General features: G+C 47.0%; 1 protein-coding gene across 10 annotated transcripts in view; it reads right to left on the minus strand.

Moving 5' to 3' along the window:
- The window catches only part of LOC139772932 (protein turtle), a 270,010-nt gene that overhangs the window by 32,984 nt on the left and 215,558 nt on the right, over positions 1-21,468 (minus strand). For 8 of the 10 annotated variants that reach the window (XM_071706991.1, XM_071706996.1, XM_071706989.1 and 5 more), the window contains 2 exons: positions 21,150-21,283; positions 1,571-1,796 (listed from right to left, as the gene is read on the minus strand). In XM_071706991.1, the coding sequence (XP_071563092.1) occupies positions 1,571-1,796; positions 21,150-21,283 (360 nt within the window). Of the gene's footprint in view, positions 1-1,570; positions 1,803-21,149; positions 21,284-21,468 lie in introns of those variants that run through there. The other 2 variants (XM_071706995.1, XM_071706999.1) reach the window with 2 other exon arrangements.

Genomic DNA, 21,468 nt, shown 5'->3' on the forward strand with positions numbered 1-21,468 from the left:
ATAAAAGCGGAGCGAACTGACTGGGAACCGGGGGTGGATGAGGTGCGACGAGGGGGGGGGGGGGAAGAGAACAACGCGACACATCCCCCTAAGCCATCTAAATGTTTCTCTTCCCTCCGGCTCTTTGGTCGTCGTTTATAGCCGAGCAAAACGCGGCAATAAGTTTCTCCCCCTTTTCTTTTATCGCTTTTCTTCTTTCTTTTTTTTCCTCCTCTCCCTCCGTCCCATTTCCCGTCTTGTAACACGATCTTTTTGCGATCCTCCTTTCCATTTTACTCTGCCGTAAGCAGAGGGACGCGTTTCTCGGGAAATTTCATCGAAGCGATGAAGGGCAACACGGCGAACAACTTCGGAAGAAGACGTAAGTTCGAACTGCGCGCTGAGCAAGCAAGAAACATAACTTCTTCCACGATGCGCGCGAACTTCGGGGAACGTCGGGGAACGGGAGCACGACGACGGGGCGTGGTTGCGCGGTGTTTGCTGAATGCTGAATGTACAATTCGCATCGAGCCGCACATCGGAGAACCAGCGGCGGCGGCGGCGGCGTCTTTCTGATGCGCCTTTTATATGATCCGCGTGCTTTTCTTTCCCTGACAGGAAGTCACGTCGACGGGGTAACCTCGAGGCGCGGCCGGTATGAGGAGGAACAGAAAAGGCGCGACGGAAAAGGGAATATTTTCGTATACTACACTCGCCGATGTGTTTAACCAAGCGCAGAAGGAGGATATTCCGGAATTTCACGTGTCTCCCAGCAATGCGCGAACGTGTTTCTTTCCTGCGATCTCGATGCATATCTCTCGACAAGATCATTTTCCATTATCAAACGTTAACATACGCACGCGTTCTTACCTGAGTATACGAGTAAATTTGAAGAATTTAATGCTCGAGAGACAATATATTAATAATAAATAAAACACAAAGAAACGTATGTAACTCGCATTATTTCGTTAAAAATATTAGCAGTCTTAGAAAAATATTGCTAAGAGTAATATAATACTATATATAGTCAAGTTATAGTATAAAGATATATTTTTCGTATATTACGTGCGACTCATTTCCGACAAATTGTGAAAATTTGCACATTCGGCGAATTATTCAAACGCGGCCTTAACTTACGCGGTTAACTTCCAGCAAGTGTTATAAAACTGCATTAGCCAAAGTCGTAAAATCTTCTTAAGTTCAAAGTGATATTAACGAGGCTATTCGAAGCAGAAATAACGTAATTTCATGTTATATAAGCTGGACATAAAAGCTTCGGGTAAGAGCGCGTTTAGCATATAGCGGATATAACTTTTATTACTAGCCGACAACTTTACGTGAATATCAAGTTCCTTTTTCATCAAGTTCCGTATAACCCGAAAGTAACTTTCCATTTGTACTTCCCGCCGTTCGTCTCGCAAGCGAGATGCAAACTCAAATGTGTCGTCTAACGGGAAGAGAGATTGCCCGCTTCATTTTAATCCCGAAATCGTAAAGATACTCGCGGCTGCCGCGAGTTGCATTCGCATCGGCCGCGACAAGAAAAACACGTGAGAATTAGATGATATAGAAACAACGTGAGATTACTTACCGTGGACATCTAGATGAAACCAGGTACCGTTCTTGTGACCGTTGGGCGACCTGTTGAGGAAGACGACCTTGCACTTGTACCATCCTTGATCGCTCTCGCGGATGTTCGTCAGATTGAGGCTAGCCTGGCCGTACGGCGAATTCTCGCTCACCCTCGAGACACGACCCTCGTATCCTTCGCCACTGTGGGTCGGATACGACTCGTACCATATGTATATCGGTGTCTCCTGCCCCTTGCACCAACACCAACACTCAACATAAACGAGGGATCGTAATGAACGCGTATAAAGCCGGTGCGAGCGTTCGTCTGATTTTATTTCAAATTTCGCGCGCATCATTCGCAATTCGAGCTTCGATAAAACGCGAAAGCAGTTCATCAACAGCGAATTCAATAACTCTTATCGAACAATTTGCTCGAATAATGTATCTCTCAGTCGCGGAATGCGCGACCGAGAAGAAACGTCCACGTTATACGTTGTAAAATTTAACTTTTATCTCCGGAGGGATCCGCGAAGCCTTTTCGAAAGATTTCATCATTTTTGCAAGGTGACCGAGAATGAAGTTTTAATACCGCTTAACGGGGGGCGGGTTGGGTCACGCTCCATTATTCAGGGGCCTTCCTTCTACTCGCGCGATCAAACCTCGTTACTCACTCGCACCGACCCGTGGATCATGAGATGATAAATGATGAAGACAAGGGATGCAGCATGTCTGACGAGTGAAACGACCCACGGGCGTTACGCTCGCGCGTTATGTCCGGGGGTCGCTTGCTCCTCGCGCGAGGGAGGCAAGGCGTGAAATGAGAACAACAGGCGAGATCACGACGTCTCCACGCATCCGCGCGCTTTAAAAAACACGTCTCGATGTGATCGCGTATATGGATGACGTCGTATAAGATTGAATGGATTCTGCGATCTACTTTCGATACATGCCGGATGTGAATGCATTACATCGCCCAAGATACTCGTGCACTTTGTCAATGGAGTTGGCGCGTTGCGTATAGAAATGGAAAATGCAGAAAAATGAGACAATGAGAAATTCGAAGTGTCGAAGTTCAACTTGAGGAGATGTTTCGGGATCGTTAATTGAAAGTTTTCGCGACATTATATTTACGTCATATAGCGAGAATCGAGATTCGCAGTGCTTCTGAAGGATACTTAGCAGAAAGGGTGCGAGAGAATGTGCAGGAGTAATTGTTCGGTAGCTTTTGCGAGTGAGCGCACTCGAGGTGCGATACAAGATAGGACAGATAGTGCAATTCGTGCTTTTAATTTTCAAAAGAGATCACAATTAAGTACAAATTACATTAATTAAGATATAATGAGCGTCCAACAATCGTTGGAAGTTATAAATATATATAAGTATAGAAGCAAATGTTAGACGTATGTATGTGATGTGAAGTATAATATATCCTTGGATTATTCATATTTAAATGTATTAGTGATCATCGGCACTTCAAGGGATGAGTATACGCAAGGTGTGTTATATGTTTCGAAATACATAAAGAAATTAGTACACAGAAATAAAGCGTGATACTGTTTTGTCTAAAGATTTTGCAAAGACTCTAGCCATGCAGATAGATTACTTAACAATATACTTGTAACTCTTCAACGAAAATAAAAATTTTACTGGCATCAACGTCGTCGTAGGCGCGTCAGTTGCAAGCGCGATTCTAAATACTTCCTTCGAGCCCTAATCACAATTTAGGTTACGAGGGGACCGAGGCATTATCGTTTATTTTTAGCGGTACGAGTTTAGCGATGTCACCTCATCATAAAGAGAATATACGAACGATATGATGAGCGTACGGGGTTAGTGTCGTTTCATACACGCCTCATTACGTCGCCGTTGCGGAAAATTACGTCCTGTTAAGCCGGATGCTAGAACTGCTGGTAAGCACCGTATATTTGAGCGAGCCTGCGGGGCTAAAACGGCCCATGTAAACGCCTGCATTAAAGCCCGCTGCGTTATCGCTCGTATTAATGCATTCGCTTCAAGACATTTAACCCGGACAACGGGATGCGCGGAAGATCCAGCGAAATAAAGTCACCCACCCTCCTCCTGTTCCTCCCCCATATTTACACGCGCGTGGTATTTAACGCGGAAAGGTAGCAACGCGGATTTAATTAAATCTTCGATCGCGTGCCGCGAACTGTGCCTCATATTCACGTTTTATTTTTTCGTGCGATGATTAACGACAAAACTGCGACGATCATAACGCAACAATTCGATCATCCTGAGCTCGATTCATAATTATTATTCGTCGGCGAAGTCACCGAGATAAAATTTCTGGAGAAGGGAACAACGCGGAGAAATATTACCGTCGCTCACTGACGTTCCAGCGGCGTAAATTGATTAGATCGCGTCTCGCGATCGATTCGCAAAGGGCTTCTACGATAACGACGATCACGCTGAATGCGGTTTGCGAGGCACGTAAATCGCCCGGGCGTGGAATGGCGGTCGACAGAATCGTATAAGTCTCGGTCCTGCATAAATCCCGCGGTCACCGGGCGGACGTTCGTGCAGCGGAGAATCGCTTTGGAGGACCTAGATCGCTGCGTTTGGCACGTGGAGGCAACGTGACGGTATCCCGATAGCGTATGGCAAGAGAAAGAGGAAATAAACATGAAAAAGGAAAAAAAGAAAAAAAAGAGAGAACGTGTGTACGTCGGCGCGGAAAAGTCGCGAACGTGCCGCGACGAGTAGTGGTGTCTTACGTTGGGCATTGACTGCCCCAGTTGACGGTTTCTATTTCGAGCCGCTGGCCTACTTGCGGCGGCGGCGGCGGCGGCGGCGGCGACGACTACCGACTACCGACGGCGACGACCCCGACGGCGATGACGACGACGTGCAACCCCGTGATTTCAATATTATTCTCCCCGGGTGGTAGCGCGTAGAGCGTGCCGCGCCGCGCCGCGTCGCGCGCCGGCACGCTCGATATTGCGAAGCCGAGAGTTATTGCGCGCCCGCTGTACCGGCTGGTGCCGGAATATCGATTTAGATTTACACGCTCGCGCGCGCTAAGTGGCCTAAGAAAGAGATCGGACGCGGATTTCACTCGTTGACTCCTGTCGCTGACTCCCCGCGACGCGACGAGAAACGATATTTCGCGCTGAGGGTTCCTCGCGCGCCTACTTCTCCTCGGTGGCATGCTTTTAAAGAGAGTAACGCGGAATTCGTAATATCAATCGTACCTGCGCAACAAGTACTCGCAGCCTGAAAGAAGTCCGTAATGGACGAAATGAAAGCTTGACAAGATAAATTAGAGAGCACGCGCGGGGCAGCATTCGCGACGGGGGGGGGGGGAGAAGGACGACGGGGGCCGGGGGAGGGGGGGGGGCGCGGTTGGTGTAGACGGCGCACAGAGAGAAAAGCCGAGAAAGGGAGGTAATTCGGATTAACGGGCGCGGAGCAGCCCCTGATAAAGAACGGCAGAAGTGAAAAGGACGACGGGGGACGCGGGGCCGCGACGGGGAGGGGTTCGCAAAAGGGGATTCATGAAACTGGAATAAATTACAGCGCTGAATGGCACTCCGGAGGAATACGGGACCTATTTTCTCGCCCTTTTCTTAGCGCGGCGAACGGGACGACGCGCCGAATCGCGAGGCACCGCTGCTGGCGAATGGAGGGAGCGGAGGGCGCGGAGAGGGGTAGAAGTAAAGAATAAAAAAACAAGGATTTCTCCAACGGGGTTGTGGCACACATCCCAACTGCCGTTGGGCGGAGGCTTTCAGTGAATAAGTCGTTCCCTTTCGCGTGAGTGCCATGCCGGCGCGCCGCGCCGTGTTTACACGTATGCGCGACAGTCATGTGGGTCACTCGCCTCCGTTTTATTTTTCATTCCTGGTATTTTATTTATGTAACTCCGCTCTTTCCCTCCCTCTCTCTCTCTCTCTCTCTCTCTCTTTTTCTCTCTGATAAAATGTAACATGAACGGGTTCGCGCTTACATAGTCCGGACCCCAATTTCTGAATAATGAGACGTAACATCGTATTTTTATTTTGCGGCGAATTGTAGAATCACTTTTGTGGCGCGTAACAATGAGACTGCGAAAATAGCATGACATTTTCGAAATTACGGGCATTGTCTCTAAAGTATTTTTTTTTTACATCAGAATAATGAACACTCTTCTGTTTTTTTTACTAAAATAAGACGCTCTTTCGGTTAGGATTTTCTCGAGATCGAGCAACGGAAGCATTTTACATTGTACACCGATGAGGTATCGAGGTATCGAGTGCGAGCGAGTGCTTATTGGCTAATAATATTTATCTGGCCGATAAAGTCGCTTCATTGAAAAGAGGAGAATGAGGTGCTACCTTCCCGATAGTCAACGTTGTCAGGCGACGTGTACCGATATAATTCAATCTCCGTGGAATGCTCGCATGCGCGGGCGACCAAGTATCGACAAACTACAAATGTGCTCGTAACTCCGTTTGTCTTATTACTTTTGCGCCATAAACATCCCGCGCGTCCGTTTCCATCCCTGATCAAAGTACCCTCGCCGAACATGCGTCGCGTCGAACGTTTTAACGAAAGCCCTGCTAACACCACCGAAATATATACTCGGGATGATAATAGACGTGCATTTGTTGTAATAGGCAGTGCGCGACGCCGACATTGTTCGTTGCGAAAACGCAAATTGCCCTTTTTTTTTATACAAACAGGCAGATAAATCAATTAAAACCGGCGAAAGCCGTTTTTCAATGCGCCACGATAAAAAATTCAATCGGCCGAAGCAACCCTCGGAAAATTGAACTCAATAATTCAGGATATAACACTGGCGAGGTAATGGCCGCATAAATGGACGGCAGATAAAACATAAAACAGTTTGACGACAAGCGTGAGCGTGAGTCGTGCGTGAGTCGTTTCTTACGCGTGTCACGATACACTGTCGCCCAGGTCATCCGGCTGCGGAACTTATTGCGGAAATTTTGATAATTCATCCCCCGAGCGACATCGAAGCGAGGCTAGACGCGCTATAACCGACGTGTGCAGGGTTGATATTTAAGGTAGTTGCCGTATCCCTCTGGAGATCGAGCCGAACCCGAGGCTGGCCGAACGAGTTAAATGTTAATGAAGGAGGGTTGGTTCTCGAAATAGCGTAGCAGCCAGCCGGCGCGAGCTCGCCGCGCCGCACATCGATCGATCGGGATTTGAAAAGCTGCATTGACAATTTAATTTGCTCCCTCGTGGTAAAGTAAATGTGTATTAACGTTTTCAATATTAGATTTTATTGATAATACCGGTTATTATGCGGAAATATATACATATACTGCGGGTTGATATGAGGATTAACGGATGTAAGCTTTAGATTTATATTCAATTGAATTATTGATATACTCAATGTTATTATTATATCACAAACTGCGGTATTGCGGTTGAGAACCTTATATTGCAATTTCAGTGACGCCGATTATTATGCAATGTATCGACGTACCGACTTGAGCTACCCGCATGAAAATTCATGAGCGTCCCGCCGATTGTGCTTGAAATGCGATTTAGTTTTCGTAGAATCGAATTTATCATCCTTATTTTATCGGACTATTACCGACTAATAATAGTTCGACTAAAGCCGCCGATAGAATTACGAATTCTACGTCTTTTGCAGTAGTTAATGAATATTTCAGGGGGACCGCTAAGTAGCGGGTGAGTTTCTACGGAAACGTTATTAGAGATCGATATCATTTCCGCGAACTCTAACTGGCGCAAAGGTGAAGGGACTCCGTGAAGAAACACGATATATTCTTGCGAATCGATTCGCGGGGTAAGTCCCTGTCGATTTTTTCACAAAGTCAGAACTATGCAGGCTGTGTAAATTGTTTTAATTGAAAAATATCGGCATTCTGTTTGAACGCTTCACTCAAATGTATTATTCCTTATACCTCTTTGATATGAGAATGATGAAAGAGAATACAGTAAACCCGCAGCTGTGTGATAGTCGTAGATAACGTTGACAATTACATTATTCATGGAACACTATTTTATTAATACGATTTTAATGTATAGAGTGTTCCAGTGCTTTGCGAAGCACTTTCCACTGCTTTGCACTTTCTATCGTGAAAGAAGTTTATTAATATTCCCAAGAAGCGACAAGTTAAGGGCAACGACCGACCAGCGCTTCACCGGGGAAAACTTCTTGAAAGTCAATACCTTTTCACGAACTTGTTTAGCAAAGACGCGGAGTAAAGGATAGGAAGTAAGGGCCCTCGCAATAGCCTTTTTCCACGCGACTCGTTTCTGTCGCCAACCAGTCGATAGAATATCCCTTATCCCTTCTGAATGCAGCACGTTACCGCGATATTTTACATCGACATGGAAACATTTATGTTTTACTCGTCGTTTAAGAGCTGCTCGAAAAGATACCATCTCTCTGAGAATCAACACGGCACGATTTCGTATTTTATTTAGTATCCTATCGTACAATTCCAAATTTTGTAGATGTTGACTGAAATAACGTATGCGTAAAGTGCGCGGAGAAGCTCGTGATTATACGCTAATGTCGCTACGTTTCGCACGCATATACATATGTAAGGAATAGTATATTGTGCACCAAGGGTTGTTACTTTCCGCCCGCTATACCGGATGGAAAGTATCAATTTTCTTCCCCAGGGAGGAAAGTAAGCCCTGGCGTGAAATTGGCCACTCTCGACCCTCTCTACAGGCATGGAAAGTCGAACTTTCCGTGGAGGTGTTGTGAAAATTAATTTATCCAACTTCTGAGTTGGCCTTTAAGAAGGAAGTTAACCGTCACGGCGCGGCGGAGTCATGTAAGGTGGAAGTAATATCCAAGCGTTCTTCTTTGAAATACTTTCGCCGAGACGACATTTGTTTTGCCAAATTGTTATGAGTGAGCAACGCTTAGCTACGATATTTTACCCGATGTTTGCATCAATATTTAATCGAATTCTTTTGGTTTACGTGAAAGTTTCTGAAACTTTGTTCTGGGAGAGCCCGGTCTACTTGGTGCGATCTTAAAGTAGATACGTCCCGCTACTTCCAAGCGGTATCAATTCCGCTAGTTTTGATATCGAACCACATTTAAATTTCCTGAAAAGTGTATGATATTACGTTTACGTTTTCTCATACTCCATTGCCTCCAAGAGTATACTTATACTTGTCACCCCAAAAATGTCTCTCTACAAAAATCCGATTTACATTTTTTTTCTCTACTTTCGCGTATATTTATCGATATCGCGCAAGTTTTATTCTCAAAGCTTTCGCCGCTACGTCGCTGCTTCATTAGGACAAACAATCAATATTTGTGCTCGCAACCAATTTGCATACTCCGCGTCAACATCCAATTAAGTAAATTTATACAAGCCAACGTCATAACAACCTGTGGTTATTGGTTAAAACCGACGGAGTTCTCCAGCCGCGAGGGCCGCGATTTTAGAAAAGTACGAAACGCCGCGGGGGCTGCTTCGAATTTTGAACGACGGAGCGGCTCATTAATACTTCGGAAACAAGTACGGGCGAGTCCTTGAGCTCTTTCAGAGCGGCGCGCTGGAAGTCGATGCTGTTTTCATCGAGCTTATTTGAACGGAGGGCGGACTCGAGAGCGGGGAGAGCGGCGGCGCAGGGGTGAAAAGTACGGCGACCGACCGGTACCCCGGCACTTTATGAAACTCGCTTGCTTTACGCGGCAAGTTCGGCCACCCCTGTCGGGGGAGAAACTTTACGGAAACTGGATATCACTTTTGGGAAATGGGCAATCGAGTCCACCCCCGTCCTCGGTGAGAACTAATTCCCCGGGGAGGTGGCACCTGCCGTAAGCTGCCAGCGATTTCGACGTCGTTGCGCGAAGCTCTACCTCCGTGCTCGGGCTCCTCGTACTATCGCAAATTGCAAATTAAAGGACGTGCAGCAACGGCCGGCGGACGAAGGCAACTTGGGAAGTATCGCGCGGCAGCTTTGTGCGCCCCTCGCAATTGGCGCGGCGCGGGGGCGGCGTGGGATATTACGGCGCAATGCGACTCTTTAACTGAATCCAATTTCCACGCTGCGCATTCGTATGAATTATGTATCCTTCTCGCGAAACTCGCGAGCTTTCGGTCGACGGGGAACCGACGGACCTGAAAGTTAGCCCCTGAAGTTTCGACCTCTGTTAACGTGCGATTAACTTAACGTGGGTTCGGCTATACAGTCCGCGGGATTTTACCGCGCAACGTGGATATTTGCGTGTTTTGTCATGTAATATAAATCGAATTTGGCTCATCACATTATTTATTGAATAACAATCTATTAACAGCAAAAGAATGTAGACATTTTTATTTCCTATTTTTTCTTGTTTTTTTTATTCATCACTCTTCATTTATTTCTTCAGTGACATTCAATCATCTGTCTCGTGGATCACTCTCGAGATTGACCGACAGGTATCTGCGATCCAACACCTCGCGTGTAGGTCTACTGTGCGCCGACAGCTCCTCACGAGCGTCTCCTTCACGACAAACAGCAGATACGTGTCTGGCAGAAAGTGTGCCATTCGTAAAATCGCGAGTTCTCGGATGGCTCATTGAATTTCCAGAGCGAAAAGAGTAGGACGGCGTTGGAGGGGCGGCGGGGTAGGCATCTTACGCCACTTTCCATAGTCACGTCGGTGGCGAGAAAATTGTCTCGGCAGGGCAAACACTCGAACGGCTGTTTATCTTTGCCGCGGAATCTCCTCATTCTCCTCTCGTATATCCGATGAACGAAAATACCACGGGCACGGATGGTGTGTCTGCGGTCGTCGTGTGTGTGCGTGTGTATGTGCGTGTTCGCGCGCGCGCTCTCCTATATCGCAGCACGATGTACAGTTCCGTCTCTCGATCCTGCGGGCCGTTTGCGCGGGATAATAAGGATCTTAATGGCTGGCGCGTACCACGGATTGTTTAACTCGGAAATCATAACCGGAGCCTCTGGTCCTTCTGGTCTCTCTCGCGTGGTTGAGCTCACGGCTGAATCTCGCGCGTCTAATTTCACGGAAATATGAGGATGGTTTCCGCATAGCTCCATCACGCAGCTCCATTGAATACTCTCTTTCGTCATATTATATACGAAATGTACTCCGCGAGGCGTACGCGAAATTTGATTAGAGCAGCCGGGGGAAACCGGAGCTCTGATGCTCTCATATTTAATTCAAGTTTTTCACTTCACATATGTGTAGACATATCATGTCTACTTAAGCTCACCTTGGCTCCGCTACTCGCTTATCTGCGTAAGCAAAGTTTCCCAGTGCAGCGTTGCACACCGCAAACCCTCCACTTTCGTTATTAAAGTAACGTTGTTAGAAAGACTAGCTCGCAGCCACCGTACACACTCTACTCGGAGATATTCTCTCTCTCGTCAGAACTCATTTGTATTCGAGCCACGAATGTTTTATGCCGTTTTTTTTCGAAGCGTTTATTTTCCACCTAACGCAAAATTACTCTTCTAATCACAATTTTGGTTCGGCTCCACTCTCACCCTCTCGAGATAGGATTGGGGGGATCTCGCGGACGCTAATTATTTTTCGTTAGTCACGACGCGACACCCCCTCGCACCTAGGTTTGCATTAATAATAAGAATGTCAAAAAAGGAAAAACGAAGTCACCAATTAACAGGGATAACGAGAAACGAACGGCTCGCTAAACGGTGAAAGAGTAAGTCGTAGAAAGGAGCGGATTGCGACTGCAGGAGAGACAGTGGGTCGGGGTGCTTGAAACCGCACGTGGGGATCGACCGCGAGGGAGGAACGGTAACCCTGACACAGTTGAGTAGTTCAGCTTGACCTCCGTGCACATTCTGCATTATGTATGTAGACCTCCTAACCCCGTGCTGATTCGCCTGCATCGGCCGCGATAAAGTGTCGCCTGTACTGCATGACGGTGTCGTTCTGCATCCCTTTGCGGTGCGACGAAACGCCCGACGCAATTGCAAATTGCGACGTTACCCGCCGGTGGAATAAATTTCTTACGCGCTTGATACACTGACACATGTTTGAAGACATCGTTGCGATCGGATACGACGCCGTGGAAGAATCTAAAATACAGTCGAGAAAACTAACACTTTTTCTGTTTTGTAAAATTCTCGTCCGTTATTAATGAAAATTGAAATAATTTAAATTACATTTAAAAAAATGTAATAAGTATAATGTTACAAAAGGTCTGGTTACGAGAAGGCTCAAGAAGCTTAAATCGACCATCGGAAAAAAATCCTCCACGTAAGAAGACCGCGCTTGCCTCGGTTTCGTGTTTACGCCGCGAAAGAGAGAGAATAGAAAAATAATTACCTTCGTGGCTTACGTCCGTCGACGGAATAAAGAGAGAAAAAAAATGTACAGTCAGAACACCGAGGTTTCACATTGCTTTCCGCGGGAGGAAAAGGAACGATAACGCTCGTCTACGACGTGGATAATATTCAACCGAAATTCGGGAGAGAGATCTGCCAGGTTGCGGGTAACTTTCCGAGACCTCAGAGAGGTTTCTAACGCGGAGGACGCGGGGGAGTTGAGCGCGGCGGCGGGACGGGTAAGTCGGTCCCTCCGGCAGAGGTGAATGCCTCCCGAGTGGAAGCGCCAGTGAAATTGAATTGCAGGAAGACTCTATTTCTCTTTCTCGCACGCAAACACGTCTTTCGCCCTCTCTCTCTCTCTCTCTCCTTTTTCCTCCCTCTCTTCCTCTCTCTGTCTTTCTCTGCCATCGTACCCCAATCTCGCTTTCTCCCTATCTCGGCTTCCGCCATCTCACTCGTCCTCCAGCAGTCCACGTTCCTCCCTTTCTCCCTTCGTCCTCCATTCATCCTGTCTCTCCTTCCAGTGTTTGCGCAGTTGACTCGTGTCTCCATTTGTTTCATTAAATTACGTCGTGCTCCCTTCTACCCCTCCCTGCTCTTCCACTCGCGACGAGATATATCCACCACCTACTCACCGTCGTCAACCAGCATCCCTCCCTCATCCGGTGCCACTCGCGGCACTTTTCTTTCAAAATAGAAGTACGCGGGGAAACAAGGAGAGCCTCCATTACGCCCATCCGATTCTTCAACCCTTTCTTACAAATTTAATACCGCCCGATTTTTCCACCCTCCTCCCTCTCTTCCTTCCTCTTGCTCTTTCTGTTTCTCTCTCTCTCTCTCTCTCTCTCCCCCCTCCCTCCCTCCATCTCTTTCTCTCCCTGTCTCTCCCGCGGAAAGTTACCCCGATGTATTAACGAACGAGCTATACGAGCATTTACCAGCTAGCTTTATGGAAAAACATACGTTCTTGATGGAGAGTGCTCGTTAAGGGTAAAAGAAGCAGCGGCAACGGCGAGAAGAGCACGAGGGTGAGTGGAGAGCGAAACAATGGGAGTCACAGCATTCTCGCCGCGAAGTGCGCGCATTAATTTGCATTCTCCACTTACATTTGCGCGATGCCGCCGTAATTCCATTGGAGGGCCCATGTCTCGATGAATGGTAACGCTGCAAAAACATTTAAAAGCTCGCGCTACAGCCGAAGAATTATTCGTTATTATTGCGCGCCTCCATGGGAAAATGATTGCTCTCCCCCGCAGGTGACCGCGGGGAGGGATGCGGATATTCATAAATAATTGAAATAATCGAATGTGAATAATTGTTTGAAAATTATAATTTCTCGCGTGTAATACGAAATAAATTACGCCACGTGCCGCTAATACGCAAGTATTATGCGATTATCGATCGAACCATCTCGCACGCGTCGTTAGACGGAAAGACAATGCGAGTATTTTACCCGAAACGAGAGTTAATTCAATTATGATGTAAAGCGCGCGCTTTTGAATACCTCTGAATAACTTCCACGGAGATATCTTTTATTTTTTTTTCTTCCGTATTAATTAATGACTATACGAGGAATAATGGTTTTGAACCGCGTTCATTATCGCACGGTACCCGTGTACTTTTGTACGTCGGCTTCAATGTATTCGTGCATCCCGCGAAACAAGACCCGGTGAACCTTCTGCGAGACTCGTCTCTTTCCAGCAAGTCCGTGGGGGGGCTAACTTTCCAGTGGATGCGACAATGGAAGCCTCTCCCACCTCGCCTCCCTCCCGCCGCCGTCGCTGTTGAAAACGCGCATTAATTTTCCACGTGTGTTGGCGGTGCGCCGCGTAATCTCATAAGGGATGCCACTCGGATGCTGTGTCGCGACGAGCCGCGGAATAAAAGCGTGCGTGCGCGCGTAAGTTTTAGCCCGGCGCGGCGCCGGCGCCGGCGCGGCGCGCGGCCGCGCGACCGGACTACAAATGCGCGCGCGGGCGCGGCGGCGTACCGCCCTACACGAAATTTCGTTCCTCCACTCTTCGGTACTTTGGCCCCGGGGAATTCGCGGGTACCTCTCCTTTTTATCCCCGCTCGCTCGCGGCCGAACCAGTTAGCGGCGGGCATAAATGCAAATTGTCGCGTATGCAAATTGCACGTTTGTATTAGCACGTACAGCGGCTCTCGCAGAATGGCCTTTACGAGGGACGAGTATGAAAACTCTCACCCCTGCGACTTTAACAAGCAAAAATAATTTTAACGTAGTTTTCTTTTTCTTCTTTTTTTTTAATTTCCTCCGCTGGCTTAAAAGGCAGGAACCATTCACTTTAATCACGCTTATGGTAAAAACCGAACCAAAGATATCTGGAGTGAAGGCTCGATTTGTTCACCAACGCTTGTAAGAATCCGCATTACGGATCAAACATACCATATAAAATTCTTTCTTTGTTTGCAAATTTTATTTAGAATTGCATTAAAAAAAAGCCCACCGCACTTATGTTTCAGCTTCTTTTATTCAACATGACTCTCTTGATGTAATTTACGCCTAGCGCATGTGCGCCGGGTATGTGTGTGCGTTTAACGTTATTTGTCTTGTGGCAATTTCATCAGAGGTGACTCTCCTCGCGCATATGCGGAATAGTTAAAGGAGAAAACGGGCAAAAAGGAGGGATGTGGAAAATAAAAGGATGGAAAAGCCCGAGGGAGAGTCGGAAACGTTAGTCACGGTTGCGACAACTTGCATTTCTCTTGCGCATTGCAAAAGAGGAGGCACTAGGCAGGCAGGTAGACCCACCGCAAACTCGTGCGCGATAAATGTCGACGCGATCTTTAATGCGAATTCATTTCGCGGATTCGCCCGCGCGCGATTTCAAAAAGCCATTCAAAGGGTGGGAGTTAAAACGTGCGGTTTCCGCGTGTCGTCTCTCCGGCGCGAATCGCGCGCTCGTAAAAAGCCATATCCCCAAAGTTATCCCCGCGCCCGTACGACTCCGCGATTTTTATGCACACTTTCGCCGGATTTATTGACGAGTGAATAAATTTCGAAGGGAGGTCTCTGCGGTTTCGATCGAAGAGGTCGAGGAAAAACATCGCGTTCTCTTCGCACTAGTTCGCAGCCGCAACCGAGAACCGCAGGTGCGGTACAGAAGAATGTACGCTGCCGCAATGTATGAGAGTGCTTTTTCTTCATTCATCGAATCAGTTAGCGGTGCCGGCAGCGAAGGCCCCGGTCTTCGTCTCCTATTCGGACGCGCGGGTAACGTGTACCATCGGGCATCGATAACTATTTGCTTCCGGAAAAGCAAACAATAACATGGACGCGCATGATATACGATCGTGTTTGATTCACTCGGCGCGCTGCAGGTTCCAAAATTGGTTCCAAGATTGGCCAAACGCCAATAAATATGATTCTAAGTGAAAATATCTCGTCGATAAGCGCTCTCGTGTGTTCCTACGGTTAGAGTAATATTCGTGGGAAATTTCTTTCACCCAGAGATATTTCGAGGTGGAAGCTATTTTCACGAGATAAAGGCACGATTCTGCAAACGGAAGCTCCGTGAAAGGCATCGCGGTCTCGCCTTTTCACTAAGAATTTTTTCGAGTCTCTTAATTATGAATCGTAGCCTTTTAATTATCGCCGGTAATTGCAATCGAGACCGAGCCCATTGCAGGCCGCATCAGGTGCGTCGTCCGCACGCGAACGAAAAAAAATGGTATGGGTGAGTGCGAGAGGCTAGTTTCGCGCCATGGACGAGGGGGGGAGGGGGAGGGTGCAAAAAGTCAGACGGGAAGAGAAATTAGTTGTCAGCCGCAGCGCCATAGACAGGGGGAGGAAGGCAGGGGTGGCGAAAGCGGCGGGACGGACGGCCCGAGGGTATAGGAGGGAGAGATTGGCGCGGAGGGGTTCGAATCGTGAGAGGGGGGGGGCGATGGTCGAGACGGTGAAGGAGGGTGGCTCAAAAGCCCCTGGGTTTCTCGCGTGATTTATGCGAGATTCCAGCGATGCCGCGCGTAAAAAAGAAAACAGCCCTTCGCCGTGCCAACCTCCACCTCTCTACTCGCGTCGTTTCCCCTCTCCCCCTTCATCGCGGCGAGTCGTCGTCTGGAAATGGAAATGGCCGGGGGACGCGGCGTCGTTCCACCGTTGGAAATCTCTCGCTATCAGAAGCGTTTTCCGAGGGACGGTAAAAAGGACGGCTATGTACGAGGAACTGACCCCGACCGGCCTCGCGCCTCCCCCCGAAGTGATTTGCCGGGACATGGTAATTAATGCTAATAGAAAAATTGCCGGGACGATTGAACGTGGATTGGGGTGAGGTGGGACGGTCTGGAATTTTTTTTACGATATAGAAGTCGCCCCTTTTTTCTCACGAAAGTATAGCCATTCGAGATAAGATTAACCTCGCGTTCTTTTGATCTCCAATCTCCAAGAGCTCGTCAACGTGCTTCTACCTTATTTTTCTTGCAAATGATATTTACACACTTCTTCATTCCTGGTTCATTCATTATTACAAGCCATTTTATCTTATATACAGGCAGTATATTTCGAAAATATTACGTTAAGAGGAAACATGGCGATTCCTACATCGTGTCCCCTTTATATTGAAAGCCTACTAATCCATGTTGATTATATACAAACATATAGCGATTATCGAGCAAATTGACGTTTGATTAAGTCAAGCCATAGTCGCGGCCGGAATCCGGCGTGCAGATACAATAGGGCGTCGAATAAAACCCGTCTGTCCGCCATGTGTTACGCGGTCCTCGACGCGTGAGATTCGCGCGTGGAGTCGCGTGCATTCGCGACGTTCGCTATATACGGGTAACCATCGGGGCAACGACACGATTATACTCGCGATTAATTTCTATCATATCGATCCTACGTCGGAAGTGCGCTCGCACGGTACCTAACCGCCACGTGAAGGCACCGTATGTGCATGTATCGCTGTTTGCTACCGCCGATCATCATATAGAATCGCGTCCGCGCTCTCGAGCACGCACGGGGTGCGAGAGCACGCGAGCACGCGTGCTCAAGTGTACGAACGCGGCTCTAAGATTACGTCGTCGGGTTCAACCGTCGCGGTCGCGTCGATCGCGGTATAGTCTTCTGCGCGCGCGCGCGCGATCGATCAATTAATTAATTAATCCGGGACGAGGGTAGGTTTGCGAAGTCAATATTGAATTCACAGTAATGCGTTTACGGCAACGCGACGCCGGATCGACCGGAAATCCCCGGAGTCCGCGAGGGGGGCCCCCGATCCGGCGCTGGGTCATCTCGCCGCGTTTATCCCGCCCGCATTTTACTCGCGCGTTCGAAATTATGTAATTTTTACGCGTTTTACGCGATACGTACAGGTGTAATCTCATCCGATACACAAATAACACCCGACGCCTATAATTCGCTCTCGATCGCGTTAGTCTCCACACGCCCGGCGTCGATGGCGCAACGCTTTAATTTTAATCAATTTATTTCGCGGCATTATGCACGCGTACACGCCGATCGGCGAGATGATATCTCGCACCGGCGGAGCTTACCGGATTAGCGAGATATTTCAACTATTGATCGCGAGAGAGAGAGAGAGAGACCGATAAGTGCGATACGCGGCGGTACAAATTCGCGCGGCGACGCGACATATACATGCGACTATACGCATCACTAATACATATAATACACATATTACATTACGCTACTTGGCAGGCAAAATTTTCTACACGCAGACTACGATCATGCAGCGGCGGTGGTGATCGGATGATCGCAGGAGGGTGGGGCTAATTTTTACAGCGGCAAGATCCGGGAAACACGATCCCGTAATTTACGGCGAGCCGAAGCCGCGATTGCCCTATCTAATTGCGCCGACGATAGCATCGTATTTTTCATGCGACAGTCACACTATGTTTGTTTTAGCCACACGCGACGCGCGTTTTCCCATCTCCGATTAAATCCGCCACCACCGCGTGCGCCAGCGAACAACGCATGCAAGGCACCAGAGGTTAGAGGAGACAGAGACATGATTTTTAAATTTTCCGCCCCCGAGATAGAAGTGGGAAAAGTGCGCTACTCCACATTGTTTCGTGATGGACGAGCTGGCCGTTCGCGGACTAAGCCGCGCGTGAGTAATTCGAGATACTTAAACTGGACGTTGATGCATTAAAAGAAACGAGGAATCAAAATAGACGTCGAAAGTCGAGCTTGAAGAACGAAAGAGGTTTTTATTCTTGATTGCGAGCAATGTATCGCACCGTTTGATCATTCCTGTATTGATACTCTCTAAATTTCATAGAGTGGTTTCGCCACTAATACAATAATATTTGAGTGATTGCGATAGTCACTCCAAAAGAGAGGCTTGTCACTCTAATTTAAGTAAATGCGGGCACTCATGAGAATTTTTATTCAAATTTTTAGAGCGGCTACTTTACCGGAGTGATGCTATCTCACTCTAAAGCTATAGTGAATCACGATTCACTGAAGACCGACTGATAAATGACTCTAAAAGAGCGAAATTTTCCATTCAAAACTTCAAAATTGTAGAGTGACATAACTCGCTATGGACACTGATCTACTACACTCGAAAAGAGTGCCCTTTCACTCTCAAATGGAATGCGATTTTATTTCAACTTATAGAGCGCAATTTTATTCTTTCTTAGAGTGGCAAATCAAAGTGCACATACTCAATTTTTACTTTTCGTTACACTTGCATTTCACTCTTCGACTTTTAGAGAGTATCACGAACAGTTGACGTCATTTCGCGATTTAAAGATAAAAGGAAAACATCTCTTTACGTCTGCTATATTTTTGCATCCTACGTCGCGAGATAAGAGATTCATTGAATAAACTTTAAAGATTATATAAAACATAAAAATTCACGAACGACAAGAAACGCACGCGTACAATCAAAAACACGTAAAATTCCAAGATGCAGAGAAACTGAAGGGCACTCCCTTGCTTTTCTCGCTTCTTTATATCGCGAAGAGATTCGTGAAACGGCGAGCTCGTCATTCGAAAGAGCCGCGACGAGTCGTAAACGTGTACTATCTCGGACATTTCTCCATTTAATCGAGAAGAAAATCGGAACGAGCAATGTCTTGCGATTTTACGAACGTGGATTCTGCGTGGGTATCCTCTCGCGGATACCAAATTATGCGCCGTTCAAAGTAATATACACGTTACGATTCGGGCGGTCCTTTCGCTCTCTTTCTCTCTCATTCTCGAAACAGTGCAACGAAATCTCGCATGAAAAATCTGGCACGAGAATATCATTGTGAGCGTGTGCGCGAGTACTCGCGAAAAATCGCGATACGTCGCATCGTTGATTCGCGGCGCGGGAAAAAAAGGCTTACGGCTCCGCGGTGTGTAAAACACCGTTTTACATTTCGCGCGCGTTAACCGTATTAGGAATGAAAATCCTGGCGGGCACTCGAAGGAGATTGATCGATCGGCGGATTATGATGCCAATGGAGAGCCGGATATCGATGAAGCGAATATACCATGATGATCCTTAATTTTTCATTTCACGAGAGCGATTCACGGTAACAAGTTTCCGATGCGCCGCGCCGCCAGGAACTAGAATTGACATTTTACAACGGATCGCTCTCGCTATTTTTCAAGCGGCTTTCGATTCGCTTCGGTGATCACATTTATGTTATCTAGCGTATCGCTCATTTTCGTCGCGCACCCGCATCGCTCGCTCCATGTACATATGTATATATCGCGATGATATGTGGTCATCACATGAGATGAATGAAAAAAGGTCGTTCGCGCGTTTTATGATCTGGAATTCATGTTGTTAGTACTGATTGAAATGATCGGATGATGCCGTTAATTGATGTACGTAATGTGCTCTGCCCTCTCCAGTCCGGACGAGATATACAACGTGTGAATACAAAGTACGTTACTTTTTACTCTACTCGAGCGAGTAATTTACGGCGGTGCTCGCTCGCTCGTTCGCACGAACGAGAGGCGCGTCCCGTTCGCCGTTGTCGGTGGTTACCACCGATCAAAATCAAAACAGGATATACAAAACGACCAAACGGAAGAACGTAAGCGCGTAAGCCAACAAATCGTAAATATACGGCCAATTTAAAGTTTCTCTCAGTAACAATAACGTTGCAGTAACATTTCAAAAACGTGTGCCCTCCGCTGCGCTCTGCCTCACTGGTACAAGCTCGCTAGCGTATGTAACCATATGTAAATTCATTCATGTTCACGCGCTGTGGAAATTATTTTGTGCGGTTATTTGAGAAAAACTGCTGACGACGTTCTGGCGCCAAATTCCGTAAATATTCGATCAAAAATGCAAGTGTTGCTCTAATTTTTTGAATAATCAGTGAAACTTTATTATTCGCGTCTCTGTCAATTATTACGAAAGATAAGCGACGACAGAAAGAAAAAATTCTCTGACGACTAAATACAAGGTATCCAAAAAGGTATAATGGCTAACTACACAGTTTTATTGTATAAAAATGGATAGTTTTAATAATAACAGTTTTCTTTTTCATTTCAATTGGGATCGATTTGAATCATAATATCTGTCGAATAAAATTCTTGAGGCACCAAAAATCTTTTTGAGACTCAAGAACTCCCGAGTTTTTCGGAAGAGTTAGAATTCACTCACCATTATATAAAAATTCTAGAAATGGGACATTAACTTTATAGCGGTCAGAAAGAGAAGCTGGGTCGCAGAATTCATAGAAATAACTGTTTATTCGGGCAGGACAGGCCGGAGCGCGCCGTATCTGCGTGGCCCCCCACCATATTGCCTCTTCACGCCCCAATTCGCGATTATGCAACGTTTAATCGGGGAATTAAAAAAGGAGTCTCGGAAGTGCAAATTTCTTTCCGCGGGAGTGAGCGCGCATCGAGCGAACTGCGACAATTCCCGTGGATTTCCACCCGAAGAAATTTACGATATCTCATGGAGTGCGTCTCGGATTAAGCGAGATCGAAAAACGTCGATCTTTTTCATTATTCCGTGCCGTTATTACTTGATGTTATGCTACTACGATCTCGTTATTTTATATTCCATATATCATCGGGTGATTGCGCGAAATTGTAACGACTATCTCGACGAAAGGAAAAAAAAAAGAACGTTTAGCATCGCGAGGGTGTTAATAGCGACGGAAGGGGGGCGCGTTTACGATTTTGCACGCATCGATTGCTCGAGGAAGCGAAGCGAAAGGAGACTTTTCGCTCGATGTGACGTCGAATGATTCTCTCCGAGTCGTCGTTTAAAATGTCGCGATGGTACACTGGCAGGCTTGCTGATACCAGAGGCGCGGCGCTCTCGTGGAGTGCCCCCGTCTTTTTAACTCACGGATATAGAGAGCAGAGGCGATATCGTCCGATATCGTACCGTGTCGCCTACCTTCTTCTCCCATTGGAGAACGTAGGGCACTGGGTGCTCACCGGGGAACTCTACGTGACAGTTGAAGACAACACTCTCTCCGAGGATAGCCGTGATGTGCACCGCGTCTTGTTGACAGAGGCCTGAAATAAAAATAAAGATGGTCATTAGCGACATAATGATAATATTTCACAATTAAATAAGCGGGGATCTTAGAAGAGATATTAAGAGATATTACTATATGGATATCTCTTAATTGTGATACTCTCATTATTGGTCACATCAGCGCGTTTTACTTTAAATCGAACGAACAATAATAATCTCTACA

This window comes from Temnothorax nylanderi, unplaced genomic scaffold (assembly GCF_030848795.1).
Source record: "Temnothorax nylanderi isolate EJ_2023f unplaced genomic scaffold, tnyl_v1.0 TNYL_tig0055_pilon, whole genome shotgun sequence".
Taxonomy (NCBI): Eukaryota; Metazoa; Arthropoda; class Insecta; order Hymenoptera; family Formicidae; genus Temnothorax; species Temnothorax nylanderi.